Here is an 18,739-nt window from a genome sequence, read left to right as displayed (position 1 = left end):
TGACATGCAAGATCTAACACCTGGAATGAACCAGGATGAGTGCTAGCAATGAATATAACATTATAGCAGAAGCAACTGGGTACAGCTTGCCTTGTCAGCTAGAGGTTCACGATGATAAGGAGAATCTTGTTCAAGGTATTCAAAGAGTAGGCAACCTTGAGAGTTTTCAGCATCACCCTCATCACTTGAAGACCCTTCTTCTAGCGAGAAATGTTCACCATGGCTACTTCCATCACTAGTGGAATCCTGGTAACAGTCATTATCACTCTCCTCCTCTCGTCTCATATTGCAGAATAGCCTGGAAAACCAAATCTCATGAATATATATGAACATGTTTAAAAAATGGAGTGTAAAGAAATGCAAAAGTAAATATATGATGCTCCATGATTAAACATACTAAAGACTGGAGGTGTTAAAGAAAGAAGAAAAACTTTCAAATGAATCGTCATCACATATCCAAAGTATTCAACATATAAGCTGTTGAACTTAAAAATTTTCATTAATCGATAAATTTGAACGTTTCCTCCAAACAAAAGGGATACTTATCTAGATGTGCAATATCTACAGACTGTCATGTGAAGCAACCACAATTTTGATGAACGTTAGTGTGGAAACAATGTTTTGCACTTCTCTAACAGACTATGTTGATGGTCTTGTATTTCAGCTGCAAGCTGGCAAAATCCAGTTAGTGAGTCTCTCAGTGTTGTACCGACAGTTTGTACCATATCCTACCCATTCATTTTGTACAATGTTTTGTAAAAAAGGGTAACCTTGGATCTGCAAAACGTCGAGTTTTGCAGATTGCCAGCAGTCCAAGCCCACTCTATACTTACCATCTATCTTATATGTTGGTCTCCAGCACTGAATTTGATCATTTAAAAGTATGTCAATAGACTATAATTAGGCCCCTCTAATCCAAACAAAACTCTAATGATGACTTAACTCCAGACATGTAGAACCTGAACAAAACTATGCAACTGGATCAAATCTAGCCATCAACCAAGCCAACTAAAATCCGTTACAAGTATACTTAACTTGTTAATATTTTCATCCACAGCTCACCTTTCTCATGCCAAAAGCAAAAGGCTCGTTTTGCAAATATACTCTTGAACATCCAAAAACTGAAACCATTCTGATGTATCTTTAGAGCTTAAGAGCTAATTTTCGAAGAAATAGAAGCAAATCAAGAAAGGAATGGTTAAATTAATAGACATACTGAAATAAACCTTGAAATGGCCATGGATGCAACAAGTAAAACTGTCATATTTATAAGATCCATAACTATAAATTGAACAGTATTACAATATTATATAATTAATCCAATCATGTGACCTTTTATTCCTTGCAATACGGGTGACCAAGTTCCAAGATATGGAAACAACCTCTTTACCAGGATGACTAATGCTGTATATATTAACCCTACCCAAGTCTTGTATTAGAGGAAGCCTCATGCATTGGGTCATCCATTTTCATGTACATTGACTCCACTGAAGACCTGTATTGGAGGAAGCCTCGTGCGTTGGACCACTTTCATGTGCATTGACCGCACCTAAGTCCTGTATTGGAGGAAGCCTCGTGTGGGGTGACCCATTTCCATGTACATTGACTCTACTCAAGTCTTGTATTGGTGGAACTCTCATGCGCTGAACCATCCATTTTGTTTCTCAATGTCCTTGTATGTTTAGGATCTTCACATAATTACTCATGGCAGATACTGATGCAAAAAACATACAGATGACTTAAGTCACTTAATAATTGGAATTCTGTGACATGATGAATTGTAAACTTCGTTACCTATATACTTTCTTTAAAAGGGCTACACATGTCAAATCATGACCATTTTAGCATTAGATACCACGTCTATCACTTGTGAGTAATTTCAAAAGGCAATATTTGTTCAACAACTCCAATGGTCTGAATCTGAACTTGATTCTTAATAACATCCTTCATGTCATTCTTTATCATAAAATTAGAAACTAATTAGCTCTAAATAATTCAAGTGAAATGAATATTCAGCTCTTTAGTAAGGGAAGCAACAACTACTTTTTGTGCTAGGAGCAAAAATCAGAGTATCAGGGTAAACACTAACTTTTACACTTCCCATTACTTCTTCCAAACACGAATTACGGTGCAAATAGACTTTAGTTGCAACACGGACACCATATTACTAAACTTGGCTACTAATAACAGAGTTCATAACACAATCACAGCTGCAGTATTAGAATCATCCAAGGGTTACGATGTAATATGACGAGCACAACATGACAACTAGATTTTGGGGGAATATAAAGGTTATGTATCAATTCAGTAGGCTGGAACAAACAATGATCTAAGATGCCCCTCAAATGTGATCATTATACCTTACAGCTTGCAACTAACATAGCTGCGACACATCATACAGTTATTGCAGTTTTGACAGAGCACCTAGGACAGACTCTAGAGTCCGATATTGGTATTCCATATAAAGTACAACAGGTTTAGCAAGCAATAGTGAAATCAACAGATTCTTTAAACTGCTTGATCTAATGCCAATGGCATATTTGCTGCACACGAGAAGTGAGTTGGAAGTAACATCAAACTGACAAAAATATCAAATAATTTCATCAAATGAGAGCATAAGAAGCAGAAAATTATCGCTACAAGGTTACACAAAAATTCAAGATCTATCCAAATTTAAAGGTTTTCATGGACAAAAGTGATGGATGGAACTGCTGACTTAACAGCAGATGAAGTTATAATTTTAGCAGTTAAGATGGAGAAATTTGTAAGGTTTGAACATCTGAGAGTTTTAGTTCAGACAGTCCACGGAAGGAAAAGAAAGAAATCACGAGAAGGACTAATATCAATCAAGGTTTATTTGACTTTCAGGTTAAGCATTCAGTAAGATTTGCAGTTCTTGCAGTAGAACCGATAGCCGAGAGTTCAATTTTATGGCCCACCTTAATTGTTCATTACAAAATCTAGCTGTATTTCTTGAGAGATTAAGCAATAATGTTCTCCAAAATAACAAATCTAGAATGCATAATCCTTATATGTGCAGCTTTGTTACTATATCCACCAGAGATTCAAATACTAAAGTAGATAAAGTTGGTGATCATATGGCAAGAAACTGAGACTGCTGATTATTTTCAGACATCAACATGGATGCAATTTAAACACAAACCATATGGTACTGAGAACTAAATCTTCCAACCATAAATCATGGACTCCATCTTTTCGTTTCCGCTAGCAGCTAAATAAAGTAAATAGAAAATAAAGCTGACATGAACAGATCAAAATACTCTGGGAAAAAAATGAACAATACCCAGTGCTTATTCCTTGCTTAGTTGCTTCACCGTACAACTGAATACCGGACAAGGAAGGCACATAATACTGAACAACACAATCTCCGCTATCCAGGACCAAAGGAATGCTAACACCGTAAGCACTCCACTCCTGGAATGAATCCCACAGATCTCCGAGGATAAAGTAAGGCCTATACTCCACGTTGCAGGTCCTCCAATCCCTCATCGTCGTCTATTAATCGTACATGGAAGCGAAAATTTACCAACAAATATTAAGAAGAATACTAGAAACTGGATGAAAGAGGAGAAATCGGAAACCTTCGGCAGGTAATGAGCCAGAACAGATGGAGTGGTGGACTCCAGGAAGCGGTCCAGATTACAAGCATCCGCCGCCCGTGCTGAAGATGAAGACGATCGGTCCTCCAGCTGCCGGCGGTCTCCGACCACGGGCTTGTCCTTGAAGGCCGGCAAAAGAGCGGGGTTTAAGAAAGCAGCGGATGCGGCGGCGGAGCTCCGGGTCCTCAACGAGTTCTGGTGATGACCCCGGAGAGCCATGGCAGCGGTGTAGAACCGGTCCTCCCCATGCCGGCGGCCGAGCTGCAAGCTCGACCCCAGCATCGCCTTAAAAGGCTAAAGCCTCACAAAAACCCTAATCCGATCGGAGAACGAAGGGTAATCTCACGGGGTTGGTCGGTTCCGGCCAAAAACCCTAAGGATTCGATCGAAACAAAGAAGAATGGAAGAGTGCAGGCAAGGAAGGCTTCTAGAAGGGAGACGGTTCCTCCGAGCAGTCAAGGGTTTTACATGTTTGCCACTTTAAATCCTAAATGAATCATATTTTCGAAGATTAAGAGACTCTTATAAATCAGTATTAAGTGAACTGAAACCGATTGGGAGTATTTGGGATGGGTACGGATAGCACCGCGCGGGACCCACCTGACTTATCTCAGTGGCCGCATGGCGAGTGCGTGAGAGCGCGTGGGCAAGTAGGGAGCGGTCGGTTTTGTTTACTCGGAGGCTCCCTCTCGTCGCGCCATAATTCGTGAGGATGACGACGGGAAGCGAGGCTCTGCTTCCGTCGGTCAACGTTCTCAGCTTTGACTTGGAAATTTCTACGCTTCGGCGTCTATCGATCAGTATATCTCTGCAAAAATCGAGCAAAAAAGGATAAATAAATGAATGTCATGCGACAGATATGAGAAACACACCGTCGTTAGTAGTATTCAGCTCCTCGTTGAACATATGCCAAAGCATCGAAAGTTCATATTAAATAGTTCCGTCATTTATAAGACTACTCTTATCATGGTAATATCTGCTGTTTGATCTGAGGTTACTTAATGCTCATCATAAGTATTGAAGGTTTCAATTTAAATATAGATGAAGATTCACAGGTAGCATCAAAGAAAGCAAAGAATCCGGTGGGGGGCCACACCATAATTGAAACTAGCTGCAAACCAAGTATATTAATTATCTGGGATCTAACTGTTGCAAAAAGACCAGGTGTGCAGATGTGAAATCATTTATAACCATGCAATAAATATGCGTCCATATTATGTATGGTTCTACATGTAGAAACAAGTGTCTAACTTAATGCAGGAGGAATGAAATATGAGTCATTAGTATCTTATCATATGTCACAAACAGTTCCAACGTTTAGTGGAAAGGGAAACGTCAATTTGTTTCACAACATGGCCCATTCTGGTTTCTGACATCTATGGCTATCCTCTTAACCAAGTGTTCCTGTATGATGAGTTATCACGCAGAGAAGCATCATGCGGCTTGTATTCCATCAGGTAGCTATGAGGCAGTTTTAGGTGTCGCTTGATGGAGTCCCTCAGGGCCATCACCGCCTGGTGATACAAAATGTATGTTATAAACTAGAATAAGATTAACATTTATAAGGTCAATTTGATGAAGATACAGAACCTTGTGGTCTGATGCATTCCGATTCCAAACACTTAAGATATCCTCGTTGAAACGAATGCTCAGTACAGCACCACAGACGTCATCCCCATAGTCAAGTTGATCACCAACTAATGCCAATACCTACAAATGGATTGACTAGCAAGTATATTAGAAGCTCAGATAACCTTATTCAAAACTCAAGGATCTCGTGAAAGAAGAATCTTGATATCATAGAGAGAGAGTTTCAAGTTACCTATCATCATCATGTTTAAAAATTAAATAATAATTGCAAGTACAATCTTCACCTAGTATGAAAATAGTTTACGGATAGATGCCAGAAAAAATGCAGATCTGAAAATCCTACGACACTTACCAAGCAGCAGATCCTTTAATTAAGCACATAACAAGATCGTATGGTTCAGTTTTGTTGCTATTCATTATTTTTACAGGTGTGTTACCTGCGTTCAAAAGCCTTGGTAGCTCTCATCAAGTATGCAATGTACTTCAATCAGAATTCAAGGATGTAACATCCATCAAACGTGTCTGTAACCCTTACAAGAATAAGCACATGCTACGGACCGATCAACAACAATACCTCTTTAAATTTTCACATATTGGCATATATATCGTATTCCAAGGTCACAAGGAGAGATCATTTAGGCCTTACTGGCATTTGGTTGTATGGCAGTGACATGTATGGTACATATTTCAGTAAACCATGATCAGGTAAATTTGTGTCTTTTGCCTCATGGAACTAGTGGCTTCCATGATCGGGCTTTTGTCCCCTCATCCTTGGGACAACTATAGTTCTAGAACACAGTCATCGAGGCTGCATTGGACCCCAAATGCATCATGAGCACCCCACTTAGACCTAATATACATTGTGAAGGACTATGCAGTCTAACCATGTCCAACTGCCAAAAAATGCATTGTTATGATTCATTTCCTTCATCAGATGTCCCATGATTAGTAGTCCATCAAATCTTGATGTATTATTTTTAGGTATTACTTCACTAGTAAGTTCTTAATTATTAATATCATTCAAAAAATTGTTTATGATTTTAATACATTAATGGATCATAGTTTATAAGTTTTCTTTTAATATTCCATCAGTCTCTTAACTTTTACATGTTATTGTGTAGGTTCACCTCATCTTCAACTACATTTAGTATTTGTTGATGTCAGCCACACATGCACCTCACAACTGCACATGCACTGTGCAACAACCAACTTTCTACAAAATACATTCATTTTTTTAAACCTTAAGGACAATATGCTATAAATGTTCTGGTCGACATGGCACCATGACATAGGTTCCACATGCAATCAGTATATTACAGTGGGTAGATTGCAGCTTACATATTGTTACAGGTAGCAAATTATTAAGTGGAGATATAAACCAAAGCTAGAAATTGAAACTCAAATAGAGAGTAAAAAGAAACTACAGGCAAGAAACTATGATAAAAAACTATAACAATGCCTAGATCCATAAAATCTGATGAATCAACACTCTTGGTTGACGAAACTCACAATACAACTCCAACAAATTACCTCAAAATCCATCAAGGTTCTCTAGGAACTTATCAAAGATGTAGAGAAATCTTCCAAACAAAGAAAATGACAGTTGTATTTGAAGAAACAAAGTATTTATTTCCCTCGACAGAGTGCAGCGCAAAAATATAAAGTGATAGATGTCACTAAAGATTTGGAAGTGGGGGATGAAGAGTCTAGGAGTTTTAATAATCAGTTGAACCTTCTCAAAAACTGGATGTCAGATCCTTCCATGAGATTCTGAACTTACAGTGTCATATTTTTAATCTAGTTCCTTCAAATATTAATATAGAGGGATCAGCATCTTACTAATTTTATTCAGATTTGATTGACCTTGACAATGACTGAAATCTCGAGCATCAGGTGAAGCTATCTAAAATTCTGTATTGTATCTTCAAAAGTTTCTTGAGGAAGTGTGGTTGTATAAGTGCAGACCAGCTAAAAACTTTGATGCTGCCTTCTAGACTATGGATTTCTCAGGATGCATACAGTGGGTAATATTCTCAATGTCTGATTAACCTAAGCATCTAAACAATTCAAAGCCTTTTCCATGAAATTCTGAACATCTAAACGTCTGAGGAAGTCCAAAGTCAGCACCTTCCATGAAATTACACAAGCTTGAAGATTATACTTCTGATCTAAGATCTTCTGAAAGCTTTATTCTCTGTTGAGTTTAGGAATGTTTATATTAAAAGCTTAATGATTGTCCTAGTAAGTCTAACCCTCTTGTTTAATAAAACAGATTAAACGTGATATAGTACCTTTCTTTTTCATACATCAAAGTAATTATAAAAGTGTTCTTGTTCTTCTTGTCACATATTTAATTTGAGAGCATAAACTGCTAAAAGAGCATGACTGCGTTGAATTGAGTTACTGTAGACAACCAAATTAACATGAACAAACCTTCTAGACTGTAAATTGGGCTAAGCCCACTCAAAAGGGGGTTCGTCATTCCAGGTACCAGACCCATCTTGGAGATTTGTCGACACAGTATATACCGGTCTGTATCGGTGTACCAACACATGGTACACCAAGGCATGCCGACAGAGACTCAAGCGAGTCGTACCGGTACATACCACTCGTACCATACCAACTCGGGCAGTACAGCAAACCTTGCTCAAACCTACAACATGCTTGCAAAAGGTTGAGGTCAGACAACTTTAACTAGAGCTGCCGTGATAGTGCATAAGTCATCCAAAACCAAAACAACAATTAATCTAGGGAAAATCTCAACTTAATCCACTCAAACTGGACTTTGAGGGGGGGAAAAGGGAAAAGGAAGAGGATCACTTTAAGTTCACTTAACTGCCATCACATGATTAAAAAATTTCAGCCACATGCTGTAATGAAGGCGTGCATTTCAGTAAGGTGGACCTTAGGATACAATACATAAGAACATGACTTTTGTGGCAAGAGAACAGAAATCGGTACCAAAATTGGTTAAAAGAAAATCCTACATGCAATCTTTTAACATTCAGGTTTATCAAATGGATAACAAGCTGTGATCAGCAACGGTGCAATCATGTGTTACGAACAAACTGTACCAACAAACAAGATAGGAACAAAATGTTTCCAGCACAAAACATGAATAGGTAAAAGAAACAACAAATCTATTTCACTTACCAAGTCTTCCCAGAAACGACCTGAAACTACTTTCTTGAACCGTAATATCCACTTGCCACCATTACAGTTTGCAGCATCCTGAACAATTTAAAGTACCATTCAGCAAAGAATATCTTTAAAACAACAAAAAAATGATAATTTAGTTTCCTGAAGTTGTCTTCAAGGTTATTAAACACATGGAAGGGGAAAAAAAAACAGAGAGCCCCCTACTTGCACTATGACAAAAAGGAAAATACCTCCCACAGAGGCCTAATGCCTTCTTTGAAAAGATGGAGATCTGTTGGGCTCGGGAGTGATGAAGGACGTGCCAGATGGCAATAGCAAACCCAAAAAGCTTCAACCTACAAATACATCATGTTCACATGCCAACCATGTTAGAGTTCCACCATTTGAAATACCATCATAAGAATAAAAATTGCGGCATCCTTCAGCATGTGTGCAGTATAATCATGTTGAAGTCAGGTAACGTACAGTACTGAATTCCACAATTTTCTTGATGTTATCCTCGTATGATGTCTGCGATCGCACTCCAGGTGTTCGTCGAGTATACCAGAACACAAACTTATGCTGAATGAAAACAGAAAACCCTTCATTATCTAGAAGAAAATATAAAATTTGGATAAAAAACTCAAAGATTCAGCAAAGGTCATCGAAACAAATAGCAAGATCATCAAACTAGCAAAAATCATGTGATTACACTCGATAGAACTCTCTCAGTTTCGTAAATAACAGAAGTGCTAGGTAACAATCTGAGACTAGATTTGCGTCCACATTTATTTTCTAATTCACTAGCCACCCAAAATTCTCTGAAATTTCAAAACCTCAATCCAGAATGGACCAATTACAAGACGATCACTACGATAATAAAGTAGAACTCAAGATCTTCAAGCAGCTGAGGTCGATGCCCAGAGTAAACCACGTCAGCCAGACTATACTGGTCTCGAGTGCTGCTTCCGTATCCCCAACATATCAGTAATTCCTACTCAGAAGAGACCTCTTCTCTCTTCACAGAGGACAAGCACTCAAACGACCGAATGCAAGATAAGCTCTAATCCAGTTCTCATCGGCCAATAGATAACCTAATCAACTCACATATCACTAGAAACCATACCAATCGAGAACAAACCAGAAGAACTAATATTGCTCATGTTGGACTGCAAGCGACATCGTGGCAACGAGGGCCGGCAAATGGAAAGATGCGATCGAAGGGGTACCTTTAAGGGATGGAGTCCAGATTTGATCTCGCGAGAATAGCGCTCCCGTTCCTCCATATCGCCCTCCGCTTCGACGGCGGCAGAGGCGGCGGTGGCGGAGGGAGGGGGCGAGGCGGAACCCTTGGTTTCCGCTTCCTCGGCGGACTCCATCGTACTCGTATTATCCGGTCGCGTCTTCTTCTGAGGAAAAACGCCTTGGATCGGTCTCTTCTGTTGCCTCTCCTTTCCCTCTATTTGCCGGAAGCCGGCGAAGAGAAGTCCGCACGGAGGGTCGCGACCTGTGGTGAGAGGCGCACCGACGAGGGTTTCGGTCGCCTGCCGAGATCTGTGCCAACAGTAAACGCATTTATATTTTCATTTTGTTCACATACACCCTTGTTATAAAAGGTATTTATACTATATATTCTCGGTAGACAAAAGAAAACGTTTTTGTTTTCATATATTACTCTCATGGAAGTCACTAATTTGCGCAAACACCCTTCAAATCAACGAAAACGTGTACTTTGTTCTATTGCTCATACACCCTCGTACTACAAATATTCGTGTCTATATCCTAAGTAGAGCAACGTAACAATACTCATGTTTTCATAAACGCCCTCATAGCGAAAGTAAATTCTTAACACTGACATATTTGCCAACTTAATACGATTTAATGTCCAACTCAATCTTATTGTTATAACTTTAATACTTTGATTTCAATTCAAATTATAAATCTAATTAAATAGCGTAGAGCAAAAATATGATACTGCCACGTGGAGACACATTGCACGCCTCGAGTTCTCGCTGCGATAGAATCCGACGTGTAAGCACGTCATTGGACGGATCATGCACTGAGATAAGGGAAGACGAATTGCCACCTTACGCGCCCCATCTCCTCTCACCTGCACGCGCTTCTTATCACTGCGAGCGTCTCAGCCACCAACCAGTTCTGTGACGACACCAGAGACGAAGACATGGCATCGCTCACCATGATGGCTTCCTTCCTCAGCGGCGCCGCTAGCGTCGCCGACCGGGCATCCAGCAACCGCCGGCGGAGCGCCATGGTGGCCAAGGCGGCCGCCAAGACCCCAGACGCCGCGAAACCCGGTCACGAGGCTCGCGACGACGGAGGAAGTGCCGGGAGAAGAGCCGTGATGTTTGCCGCGGCTGCGGCTGCGGTGTGCGCCGTCGGCGGGCGTGGAATAGCGGTCGCCGAGGAGGAGCCGAAGGCGGGGACGCTGGAGGCGAAGAAGAAGTATGCCCCGATATGCGTGACCATGCCGACGGCGAGGATCTGCCGCAGGTGAGGCGCTCCATGGATCCATCAATTCTGTCGTTGACTGGTTGTAAGGAACGTTGACTTACAGTGAACAGTCGATACTGTGTGTTCCCCGTAATCAATTTAACTTGGTTTTTATGAGCTCGATTGATGCTTCTGTAATTATTTGTCTGCACCCTCTTGTTTGTTGTTATGGCTTCGAAATGTTTCGTTCAGTTTGGTCTCCGTCTAACTCTTTAAGAACTGAGGAAACAATAAACAACATTTTTACATAATCCCAAGTAATTATTTAATAAGGTGAAAAAACTGATGAAAATGATATTAATTATTGATGACAGCATAGATTTGCCACAAAAGCAGAAGAATATGATCATGAAATTTTATGTCACACTTCCTATCCACTGAAAGAAAGCATAGAGAAAATTATCTGAATATTTTTATAGTGTCTCCATACGATCATACTTGGAAAGTACATAAATGAAGTATATGAGAACTTCATGTTTAACATAGCAAATACAAAGTCTCTGGATCAGCAACAGAGGGAATTTAGATGTTGGAAGCTCACAAGCATGGATCAAAGTACAAGATTCGTGTTCTTTTGTTTAGACACAACAGTAAAGCTACTTGACGCACTATCGTTAAGTTTTAACATTGAGTTTTCACAGTTGACATGAGCCTAAAGAACCTGAGAAACGATACAAAGTACCTGTAACATGACGACAAACCTGCAGAAGATACAAAGGGAAAGAAAAGAAAATGGAGAAGATAAAAGCCAAGAATGAATTGCCTGCAAGCATCAGATTTATCAATGAATTTCCCTTGAGAAGGCGGCTGAGCTTTCAGATCGCGCTCCTGCTGCTTTTGTCGACCAGAAAGTGAGGATCTGATGGGACTAAATTCGGAACAAGACAGTTTAATTCGTAGCGCAATGCTGCAAGCACCGTCCATCGCTCAACCTGGATCATCACTGTGTGGCGACAGCCCTACTAGGGGGCTGATTCACCAGGATGCCAGCTCGCTGCTTTCCTGCATAGTCTTCGTTTTGTGAAAACTGGGATCCAGACTGCTCTTGGTAGCCATCTTTTCTACCAACAGATACTTTTGATTCGAGTTTTCCTTCCTGCATGATTCTCGATGGATCGGCATTACCAGAGCAATTGGAAATCAGTGAATTAGTGGAGATAGCTAATGGCATCAGAGGAGGTGAACTAGGATTTAACCCCTCGTGTGTCTCAGTTTTAGCAGCACCATCATCAGTCTTCTTTGTATTCAGAAAACGACCTCCACAACCCCGAGCTCTCCTCATTGCATGCAAGTGACGTGACTCGTGAAGATACGGCTGCAAATGTGAAGATATTAATTAACTCTTTCGATGGATGAAATGCTCCCATATATATATGGAAGATAAATAAATAATGGCCATTTAGGCCAGTTAAAAGGATTCAGAAATGTGCAATAAACGCTACCACGGGCCATATAAGAACATGTAGAGAAGATGAGAGACCTAGTATACCAAATGTGATGCACTTGAAATCGACTAATGGAGCTGGATGCAATTATCCACCAACAATGGAACAAGTAATGTTTATATCAAATTATTTTAGATGGACCCAGTAAGTACAATATTAGTAGAAATTTAAGACTAAACACCGACAAGAGCATGTGAAATTTTAAAGAAGGCAAATCCCTGTGTAAGTTAGATGCTTAAAACAAAAAGATAAAACTTGATATGTGAAGGCGCATGACAAAATAACTTACACATGAAATGCCAAAAAAAAAAATCATCAAAAAGTAGAAGACTGACAATGCTTGCATGCCGAGAGTTCTCTCTTTCATTCACTCCTTCAATAGTAAATCTCATTTTGCATCGATAATGCTTGACAAACCAATAGTACTTCATAGACTTTCAACTTCAAATGTAGGAATGTTAGCTTCTTTTGGAAATGTGCAGTGCAGCCACAAATTTCAAAGTTCCAACAGAGCTAGAAGGATCCAGACTTCATGGAACCAGTAAAGAATAAGATACATGAAAGATGCCAATGATTCAAAACAACAGGAGGCCTGGACAGACCTAGTTAACAAATCAGTACGTATGATTTAATTTTATGCTAAAATTAAGAATAAACCCTGATCAGAGGTTTGCTAGACTTGATTTAACTAAACTCTTCTTGGCCACAAGCATTATGAAGTAAGGCAAACTGATAGCAAGATTGTGATAGGTGAGGGGATGACAAAGGAGAGATAGGCAACTAAACTCTTATTTGTACTTACAAAGCAAGGAGAATGTGGAAAAATAATAAACCTAATATCTTCCAAAAATCCAATCTAAAGAAATGTATAGAAACACAAAATTTCATGAATTCAAAGCCATCATAGCACCACAGAACCCCAATACTGGATCCTTATTTATAGCTCACAAAATTCTTAAAGACAGGAAGACTCCTCCAAATACCGTAAATATCATAAATCTAAAAATCCAATAAAATAGACATCTAGAACCCTTCAGACTTTGCTCGTGATAGCTTTGTGAGTCTTCCAAACTTGTATATAACCAAACTATGCCACTAAAGCCTAGTGATTTTGCTGATCACTTTAGAAATTGCACAAGAACCAAATTTGATTTTCATTCAGAAGCATTTGCAGAAGGCGGAAATACCTATACTATTGTGAATAGATAGCATCAACAAGGACATGCAACTAAGTCAATAACAGATATAGTTGTTACCCAAGTTACCAAATAATGAGCTAGGGGCTAAAGCACACATTTAAGGAATGAAATCTAGGAAAAAGAACAAGTATAACCAATGACACAGAAGCCTGAATATCAAACACATGAATTATGGCCTCGTAATAGGAACAAAAAATTCTTCGTACTTTGATATACAACCAAGTACACAAAGAACCCATGGAACCATCATGGTAAGTGCAGAAAGATTTACCTGTGAAAAGAGAGCAAGAGCAGTACAGGAGTTGTTGATAAACTTATTTAATTAATCACATGACATGATTCCAAATCCTACATATACTATAAATCACCAAATGCCTATTGTTTAAGAATTTAAGAGCAATTATGTGCATGCATCACATATCAAGGTTTGCATGAAGAACTATAATCAAATTTTTGACTATAGGCTGTGCACTTGGAATATCTACTATTCATATGAAGGTTCTCATTTCAAATTGCCACTTGGAATAGCACTATTGCACACCCAAACACTTATTGCTGCACACTGGTGATCATTGTTACATAAATAACCCCATGTGACAGTTGCAGCACCTTTTTTTCTATATACTATGTAGCCCAAGAACTTTAGACAGCTAAATGTTTATGCAGTTGAAATAAATCATCAATAGGAGACTTTAACTCAAGAGCACCTACTCTACATCATATCGCCTCATTCTTGGTCAATGCAAGGTTTTCTTATCCATTATTGCAAGTTTTCCTATCCATTTAATCACACGTATGACCACAGAATTAGGGATTATGTCATTAAGCACATCTTCCTGGTACTTAAATCAAAGTTCGAGGTTGTTCGATAAAGAACAATGAAAAATAGCCAGATATGTGTGGAAAACATAATGTGACACATAACAAATACTTGAAAAGAAAAAAAGTATACTATAAATAAGAAAAAGAGGTAAATAAGTGGTTAGTAGCTTATTATTTCTTTAGTCAACAATGTTACCTTTCTAACTTTTATAACTTTCTTCTCAAGTTCAGCCTTCGCACGAGATTGTCTTCGTCGGAGTATTCCATGGTATTGCTTTGCATTAACATAAACTGGCTCCTCTGTCATTTCAAGAGGTAAAGGCATGCGAGGGTGAGGCATTCCTATAATCTGAGGATGCACCTGTAACATTTGACCCACATGCAACTAACAATAAGTTCTACTAAATGCTGGCATTTAGAACTGTGTAAACAGGTTACAAACTTAAAATTTCCATACTCAATAGGACCGTAAAAATAGAAGGAATCAAGAATTACTTCAGTGTCAACAAATATAAATGTAAAAGAATACCCACATAGGTACAGATTCCTATCTACTTTTGTTTTTGTTGTTAAACAGGCACGAGTGTCATGAGTTAAGAGAAGAAAAAATGAACTACAAATTTAATGTACAAACCACTGATCATACGCACGGTCTAGCTGATGGGATTGATAATTAGAACTGCACACCTAAAGCTGGCTCATTTACATTTGAAATTATGGTTGTTAATAGAAAATAGTGACTGCAAAAATGATGTATTCAGATTTTTTCTATACTGAAAAAAATGATGGGAACTAAGTCAACTACATCAGCAAGGTTCTTTCACAAAAATCACTGACTTCTGGCTAATCCAAAATGATTGAAACCTAATCTTGAATTAAGTTTGCCTACTCCTGAGCCAATTGTCCAGATTGACAAAAGCACAAAGCCAACATCAACTTATTCTGGAATGATAGTAAGACTGAATCCAAGAAAGCTCCAATATCAACAAGTGATAACTGGAAATCAGCAGTAGAACTCAAATATCTGACATACTTACTAGTGCTTGAGTTCCATAAGGAGCCACTAGGCCAGCAAAATAAGGATCAGCAAATGGATACGTAGCACAAGTCTGTAAAATTACATTAGATGATCTAAATATCAGCATGACATTTTTCAAACAAAAATATAAGAGCTACCCTAAGTCATCAACTATAGCTTAATGTTACATGAGACTGAAGAGAAAAATCCTTTGGTTCATAGTAGATATTACAATTCAAAAACAAGAAAAGAAGTAAAGAATAGAATGAGCGAGAGATTGCCCACAATTGATTGACCAAGTTCCAGCTGGGTATGTGGTGAAAGAATCTCAGGCATCATCGAAGTAATGGCATTTGAAGTAGGCTGAAGACTCTTGTTTTTCTCACCTAGGCCCCCATCTGATAATGAAACGAAATCTTAATTTAAAGAAACATCTTCTGCTTAAGTTCTAGTACAAGTTCAACAATGTACAATCTCCAAAACAAACACCTAGATTAGTGGTTTCTGCAAGAGACAAAAGCATTCCCTACGGTGCAACTTCAAACATAATGCAACCAAAGCTATAGGTAACTACAAGAAACTCTTAATTACTTTCTTTGAGATTTGCATTAAAGCCTAGCATCAAAAATTACTTTCTTTGAGATTTGCATTAAATACATCCTACAACAAATGGCCGGCATCAAGTAAACGTAAACAATTTCCATAGATAAGCTGAAACTAAGATCAACCTAGTGGCCAAAATACTTATCTAAAAAGGAATTAACAGAGTATACATGGAATTTACATATAATAACAAAACAAAGATAAAGTGTATATAAATAAATAAATTAATTAAAGAACCTGGCTTTGTGCCCATACTATCTGCCTCTTTATTGACATCGCCTGTATCATCCAGGCCATGACTCAGTCGTAATTGGCCGGCCTCGGTTCCAACTACTGGTGACTTAGAAGTATTTACTGCAGCAAAAACAGGACCGCACCACCAGGGCTGAGCACTGATTGTAGCGGGTATCGCAGTTTGTACGCTTGGATCTAGTATATTTGTACCACCCGGACGTGATTCCATTCTTCTGTGCAATCCTTCAAAGACAACTATTCTTACAGATTAGTTGGATAAACGGTGTACCACATATAGCAACAGAATAAGAAAAGGAAGAATAACAGAACAGAGATCGAAACAGAAAAATAGATGGTAAAACTACAAAAAAGATTGCATACGAACCCAAAAAATTCTTGTTTTCTGATACCAAAAAAGAGAATAATTGCCAAAAATTTCCAAGGATCTCACTGAAAGAGAAGGCCACACCGTAAGCCAGACTAACAATCGGTTTGACAGTCTAAAACCCTAATTCTTCAGCAGTTTACATTTTAAAAAATACCGACTACTGCGCTTTCTGTCGGATTCCTTCATGACACAATAAGGTTTGGAATAAGAGACAAAATAACTCGAGCCAAAAACAAAAATTAAGAGGCACGTTCGAAGAAATCCCAAATTTAGTGCCAAATACATATATATATCTCTCTCGACAACAAATTTCTCTGTCCATCGAAAATCCACGAGGGACAAAGAAAACGACATCTAAGAGCAGCAGCAAACAGAACCCGAAGCCAGTAAGAATCGATAAGCCAACAAAAATCCAAGAAAACGAAAAAAATAGCAACACCATGGCCAATTTAATCTAGCAATTCTGTCACCAGAAACGCACGACGTACAGAAACTGACCTCTTGAAACCGCGATCGACGAGTGCTCCAATTGAACTGCAGCAGCTCCGATGTCGAGAGGACCAATCAGATCAAGCAAGACCTAGAAGCCTTTTCCTTTTCGCGTTTCCCCCCAGCGAAACATAAAACCCTAACAAGCGACCTCCTCCGTCCATCGACTTCTGCGCAGGTCCATCCCGCAGGACGAATCAAAGCTCCGGGGAGCAAATTTGCGGAAACGATCTGGCGAAGCAACGTCTCTTTAAGTCTTCGCTCACTTCTTTGAACTTTTCCTTTCCACCTTTACTTGCTTATCCAAATCCTGATATTACCACACTGCCCACCGGCATTGGCACAATGACGGCCCTATCCTCGAAAATTATCCCGTAATTATCCGCTTTAGAACCGGAAATATGTGATGAGACGTTGATGATAGGGGTATATTGGTCATTTTTCAGATGGATGCCACGCTGCTCTTTATACCGAATAAGGTAAAGTGCTCTTTTATCAGACGTTACCTCATGTAGTAAAACTATCAAGAAGTATTTGGAAAACAGGGGCGAGCGGCAGTTCCCGTTTCGCGACGTTGCCCGGAGGCATACCACCTACGCGTTACTAGAGAAACAAGGCTACCGTGCGGGACCCACGGAGAGCATCGTGGGGTAGGAAAGCGGGTTCGCGCCGCCTATCGTCACCGTCCACCTGTGTGTCGCCATAGGGGTGTTCCGGTAAAATCGAAGAGATATTTATTGTCCGCGTAAAGCGAACGGGAGGGACGAACGCCTCACGCGCCAACCACCCCGTCAAACCGGGGCCCACGAGGAAGCGTGAAGGTGCTGCTAACACGTGGACGGTTTGGCGTCGGGGGTGGGCGCTGCTCCTGTCGTGGGGCGGGGTGGCAGCTCGGCGGCCTGGGGAGCACGGCGCGGATGGCGTCGCGGAGCACGCCTCCCCTCGCCACGCGTCCTTGGAGAGCAGGCACGGACGAGCCAGGCCGACCACCGAAGGAGTGACGCGTGGGTGAACTGAGGGGCCCGCAGGCGGCTATCGGAGGGACACGTGCCGCTCTTTTAACGATAACCTTTTGGGTTCGGATTTATCGTGTAGTGGGTGAAATTTGATATCTTGTTGGATAAGGTTGGCGCATCGAATCCCACGCACACCAAATTATTCATCGTTATCTGAATTTAAATTAAATGATGATTCCGATTTACTTTTAACCGTGTGATGGCTTGATGAGATGTGGATCTGTCTTCAATATTCATATTATATTTATTTTTTTATAAATAAATTCATATTATCAGTCACTTAATTATTAATTTTTCGGTTGTATTATTGAATTTTACTTATTTTGAGACATGCGATTTAAGGTGACATATTATATTTTAATTTGGCATCGGTTGATATTTTTCATGCACAAAAAGTATGTCATAGAAAAAACTAACATACCGAATAAAGCATTTTACTTTATTTATCGGATCGGGTGGGATATGTGTCGTTATCCCATATGGCGTGAGAGGGGATTGATGATCCATCATGCCTAACCTAACACGAACATGGGATGGAGGAGAAAGATTATAATAACCCGACGTGGTTATCCTCGATTCATATCATTTGAGTTTAAGATAAAGCTATGGTCGTACTATTCGGAATAAACCATGTTGTGGACACCTACCTTATCTAAATCAAAAGCT

General features: G+C 39.6%; 4 protein-coding genes across 9 annotated transcripts in view; 1 reads left to right on the top strand and 3 right to left on the bottom strand.

Annotated features, from left to right (window-relative positions):
* The window catches only part of LOC103981164 (uncharacterized), a 5,499-nt gene extending 1,385 nt beyond the window's left edge, over positions 1-4,114 (bottom strand). Inside the window, exons 1-4 of the mRNA XM_009397787.3 lie at positions 3,603-4,114; positions 3,305-3,516; positions 91-298; positions 1-20 (exon numbers count right to left, since the gene is read on the bottom strand). The exon at positions 1-20 is cut by the window's left edge and continues 66 nt beyond it. Coding sequence (XP_009396062.2) covers positions 1-20; positions 91-298; positions 3,305-3,516; positions 3,603-3,902 — 740 coding nt within the window. The 5' untranslated portion in view covers positions 3,903-4,114. The remainder of the gene's footprint in view (positions 21-90; positions 299-3,304; positions 3,517-3,602) is intronic.
* A 673-nt stretch (positions 4,115-4,787) lies between these two features.
* LOC135636139 (eukaryotic translation initiation factor NCBP-like) lies at positions 4,788-9,915 on the bottom strand. Its single transcript, XM_065147735.1, has 6 exons — positions 9,578-9,915; positions 8,835-8,930; positions 8,600-8,704; positions 8,364-8,441; positions 5,211-5,330; positions 4,788-5,134 (listed from the first exon to the last, which is right to left on the bottom strand). The coding sequence occupies exons 1-6, from the start codon at positions 9,725-9,727 to the stop codon at positions 5,003-5,005; spliced, it is 681 nt and encodes a 226-aa protein (XP_065003807.1). The 5' UTR covers positions 9,728-9,915; the 3' UTR covers positions 4,788-5,002.
* Positions 9,916-10,480: 565 nt separating this feature from the next.
* On the top strand, positions 10,481-10,979 carry LOC135636140 (photosystem II 5 kDa protein, chloroplastic-like). Its single transcript, XM_065147736.1, has one exon. It carries the CDS (start codon positions 10,531-10,533, stop codon positions 10,861-10,863), a length of 333 nt encoding a protein of 110 aa, XP_065003808.1. The 5' UTR covers positions 10,481-10,530; the 3' UTR covers positions 10,864-10,979.
* Positions 10,980-11,360: 381 nt separating this feature from the next.
* LOC135583106 (nuclear transcription factor Y subunit A-7-like) lies at positions 11,361-17,324 on the bottom strand. Of its 6 annotated transcripts, none has more exons than XM_065147728.1 (6): positions 17,067-17,324; positions 16,184-16,435; positions 15,629-15,741; positions 15,363-15,434; positions 14,522-14,710; positions 11,361-12,174 (listed from the first exon to the last, which is right to left on the bottom strand). In XM_065147728.1, exons 2-6 carry the CDS (start codon positions 16,407-16,409, stop codon positions 11,800-11,802), a joined length of 975 nt encoding a protein of 324 aa, XP_065003800.1. In that variant the 5' UTR covers positions 16,410-16,435; positions 17,067-17,324; the 3' UTR covers positions 11,361-11,799. The 6 variants fall into 6 exon arrangements, with proteins under 6 accessions (XP_065003800.1, XP_065003801.1, XP_065003803.1 ...); XM_065147729.1 differs by having other exon boundaries at positions 16,184-16,423; XM_065147731.1 differs by having other exon boundaries at positions 16,184-16,413.
* Between the last annotated feature and the right edge of the window lie 1,415 nt (positions 17,325-18,739).

Source organism: Musa acuminata, chromosome BXJ3-4 (assembly GCF_036884655.1).
Source record: "Musa acuminata AAA Group cultivar baxijiao chromosome BXJ3-4, Cavendish_Baxijiao_AAA, whole genome shotgun sequence".
Taxonomy (NCBI): Eukaryota; Viridiplantae; Streptophyta; class Magnoliopsida; order Zingiberales; family Musaceae; genus Musa; species Musa acuminata.
The sequence above is the reverse complement of the archived record's forward strand: the minus strand, read 5'-3'. Positions and strand labels throughout refer to the sequence as shown.

Coding starts and splice junctions, on each gene's coding strand:
- LOC135583106 (XM_065147728.1), bottom strand. CDS start 16,409: ATGGAATCACGTCCGGGTGGTACAAATATACTAGATCCAAGCGTACAA. Junction 15,742..16,183: donor TAGTATGGGCACAAAGCCAG/GTTCTTTAATTA, acceptor TTTCATTATCAG/ATGGGGGCCTAGGTGAGAAA. Junction 14,711..15,362: donor CTTATGGAACTCAAGCACTA/GTAAGTATGTCA, acceptor ACTTATTGTTAG/TTGCATGTGGGTCAAATGTT.
- LOC135636140 (XM_065147736.1), top strand. CDS start 10,531: ATGGCATCGCTCACCATGATGGCTTCCTTCCTCAGCGGCGCCGCTAGC.
- LOC135636139 (XM_065147735.1), bottom strand. CDS start 9,727: ATGGAGTCCGCCGAGGAAGCGGAAACCAAGGGTTCCGCCTCGCCCCCT. Junction 8,705..8,834: donor AAATTGTGGAATTCAGTACT/GTACGTTACCTG, acceptor ATGTATTTGTAG/GTTGAAGCTTTTTGGGTTTG. Junction 5,135..5,210: donor GGAATGCATCAGACCACAAG/GTTCTGTATCTT, acceptor TTGTATCACCAG/GCGGTGATGGCCCTGAGGGA.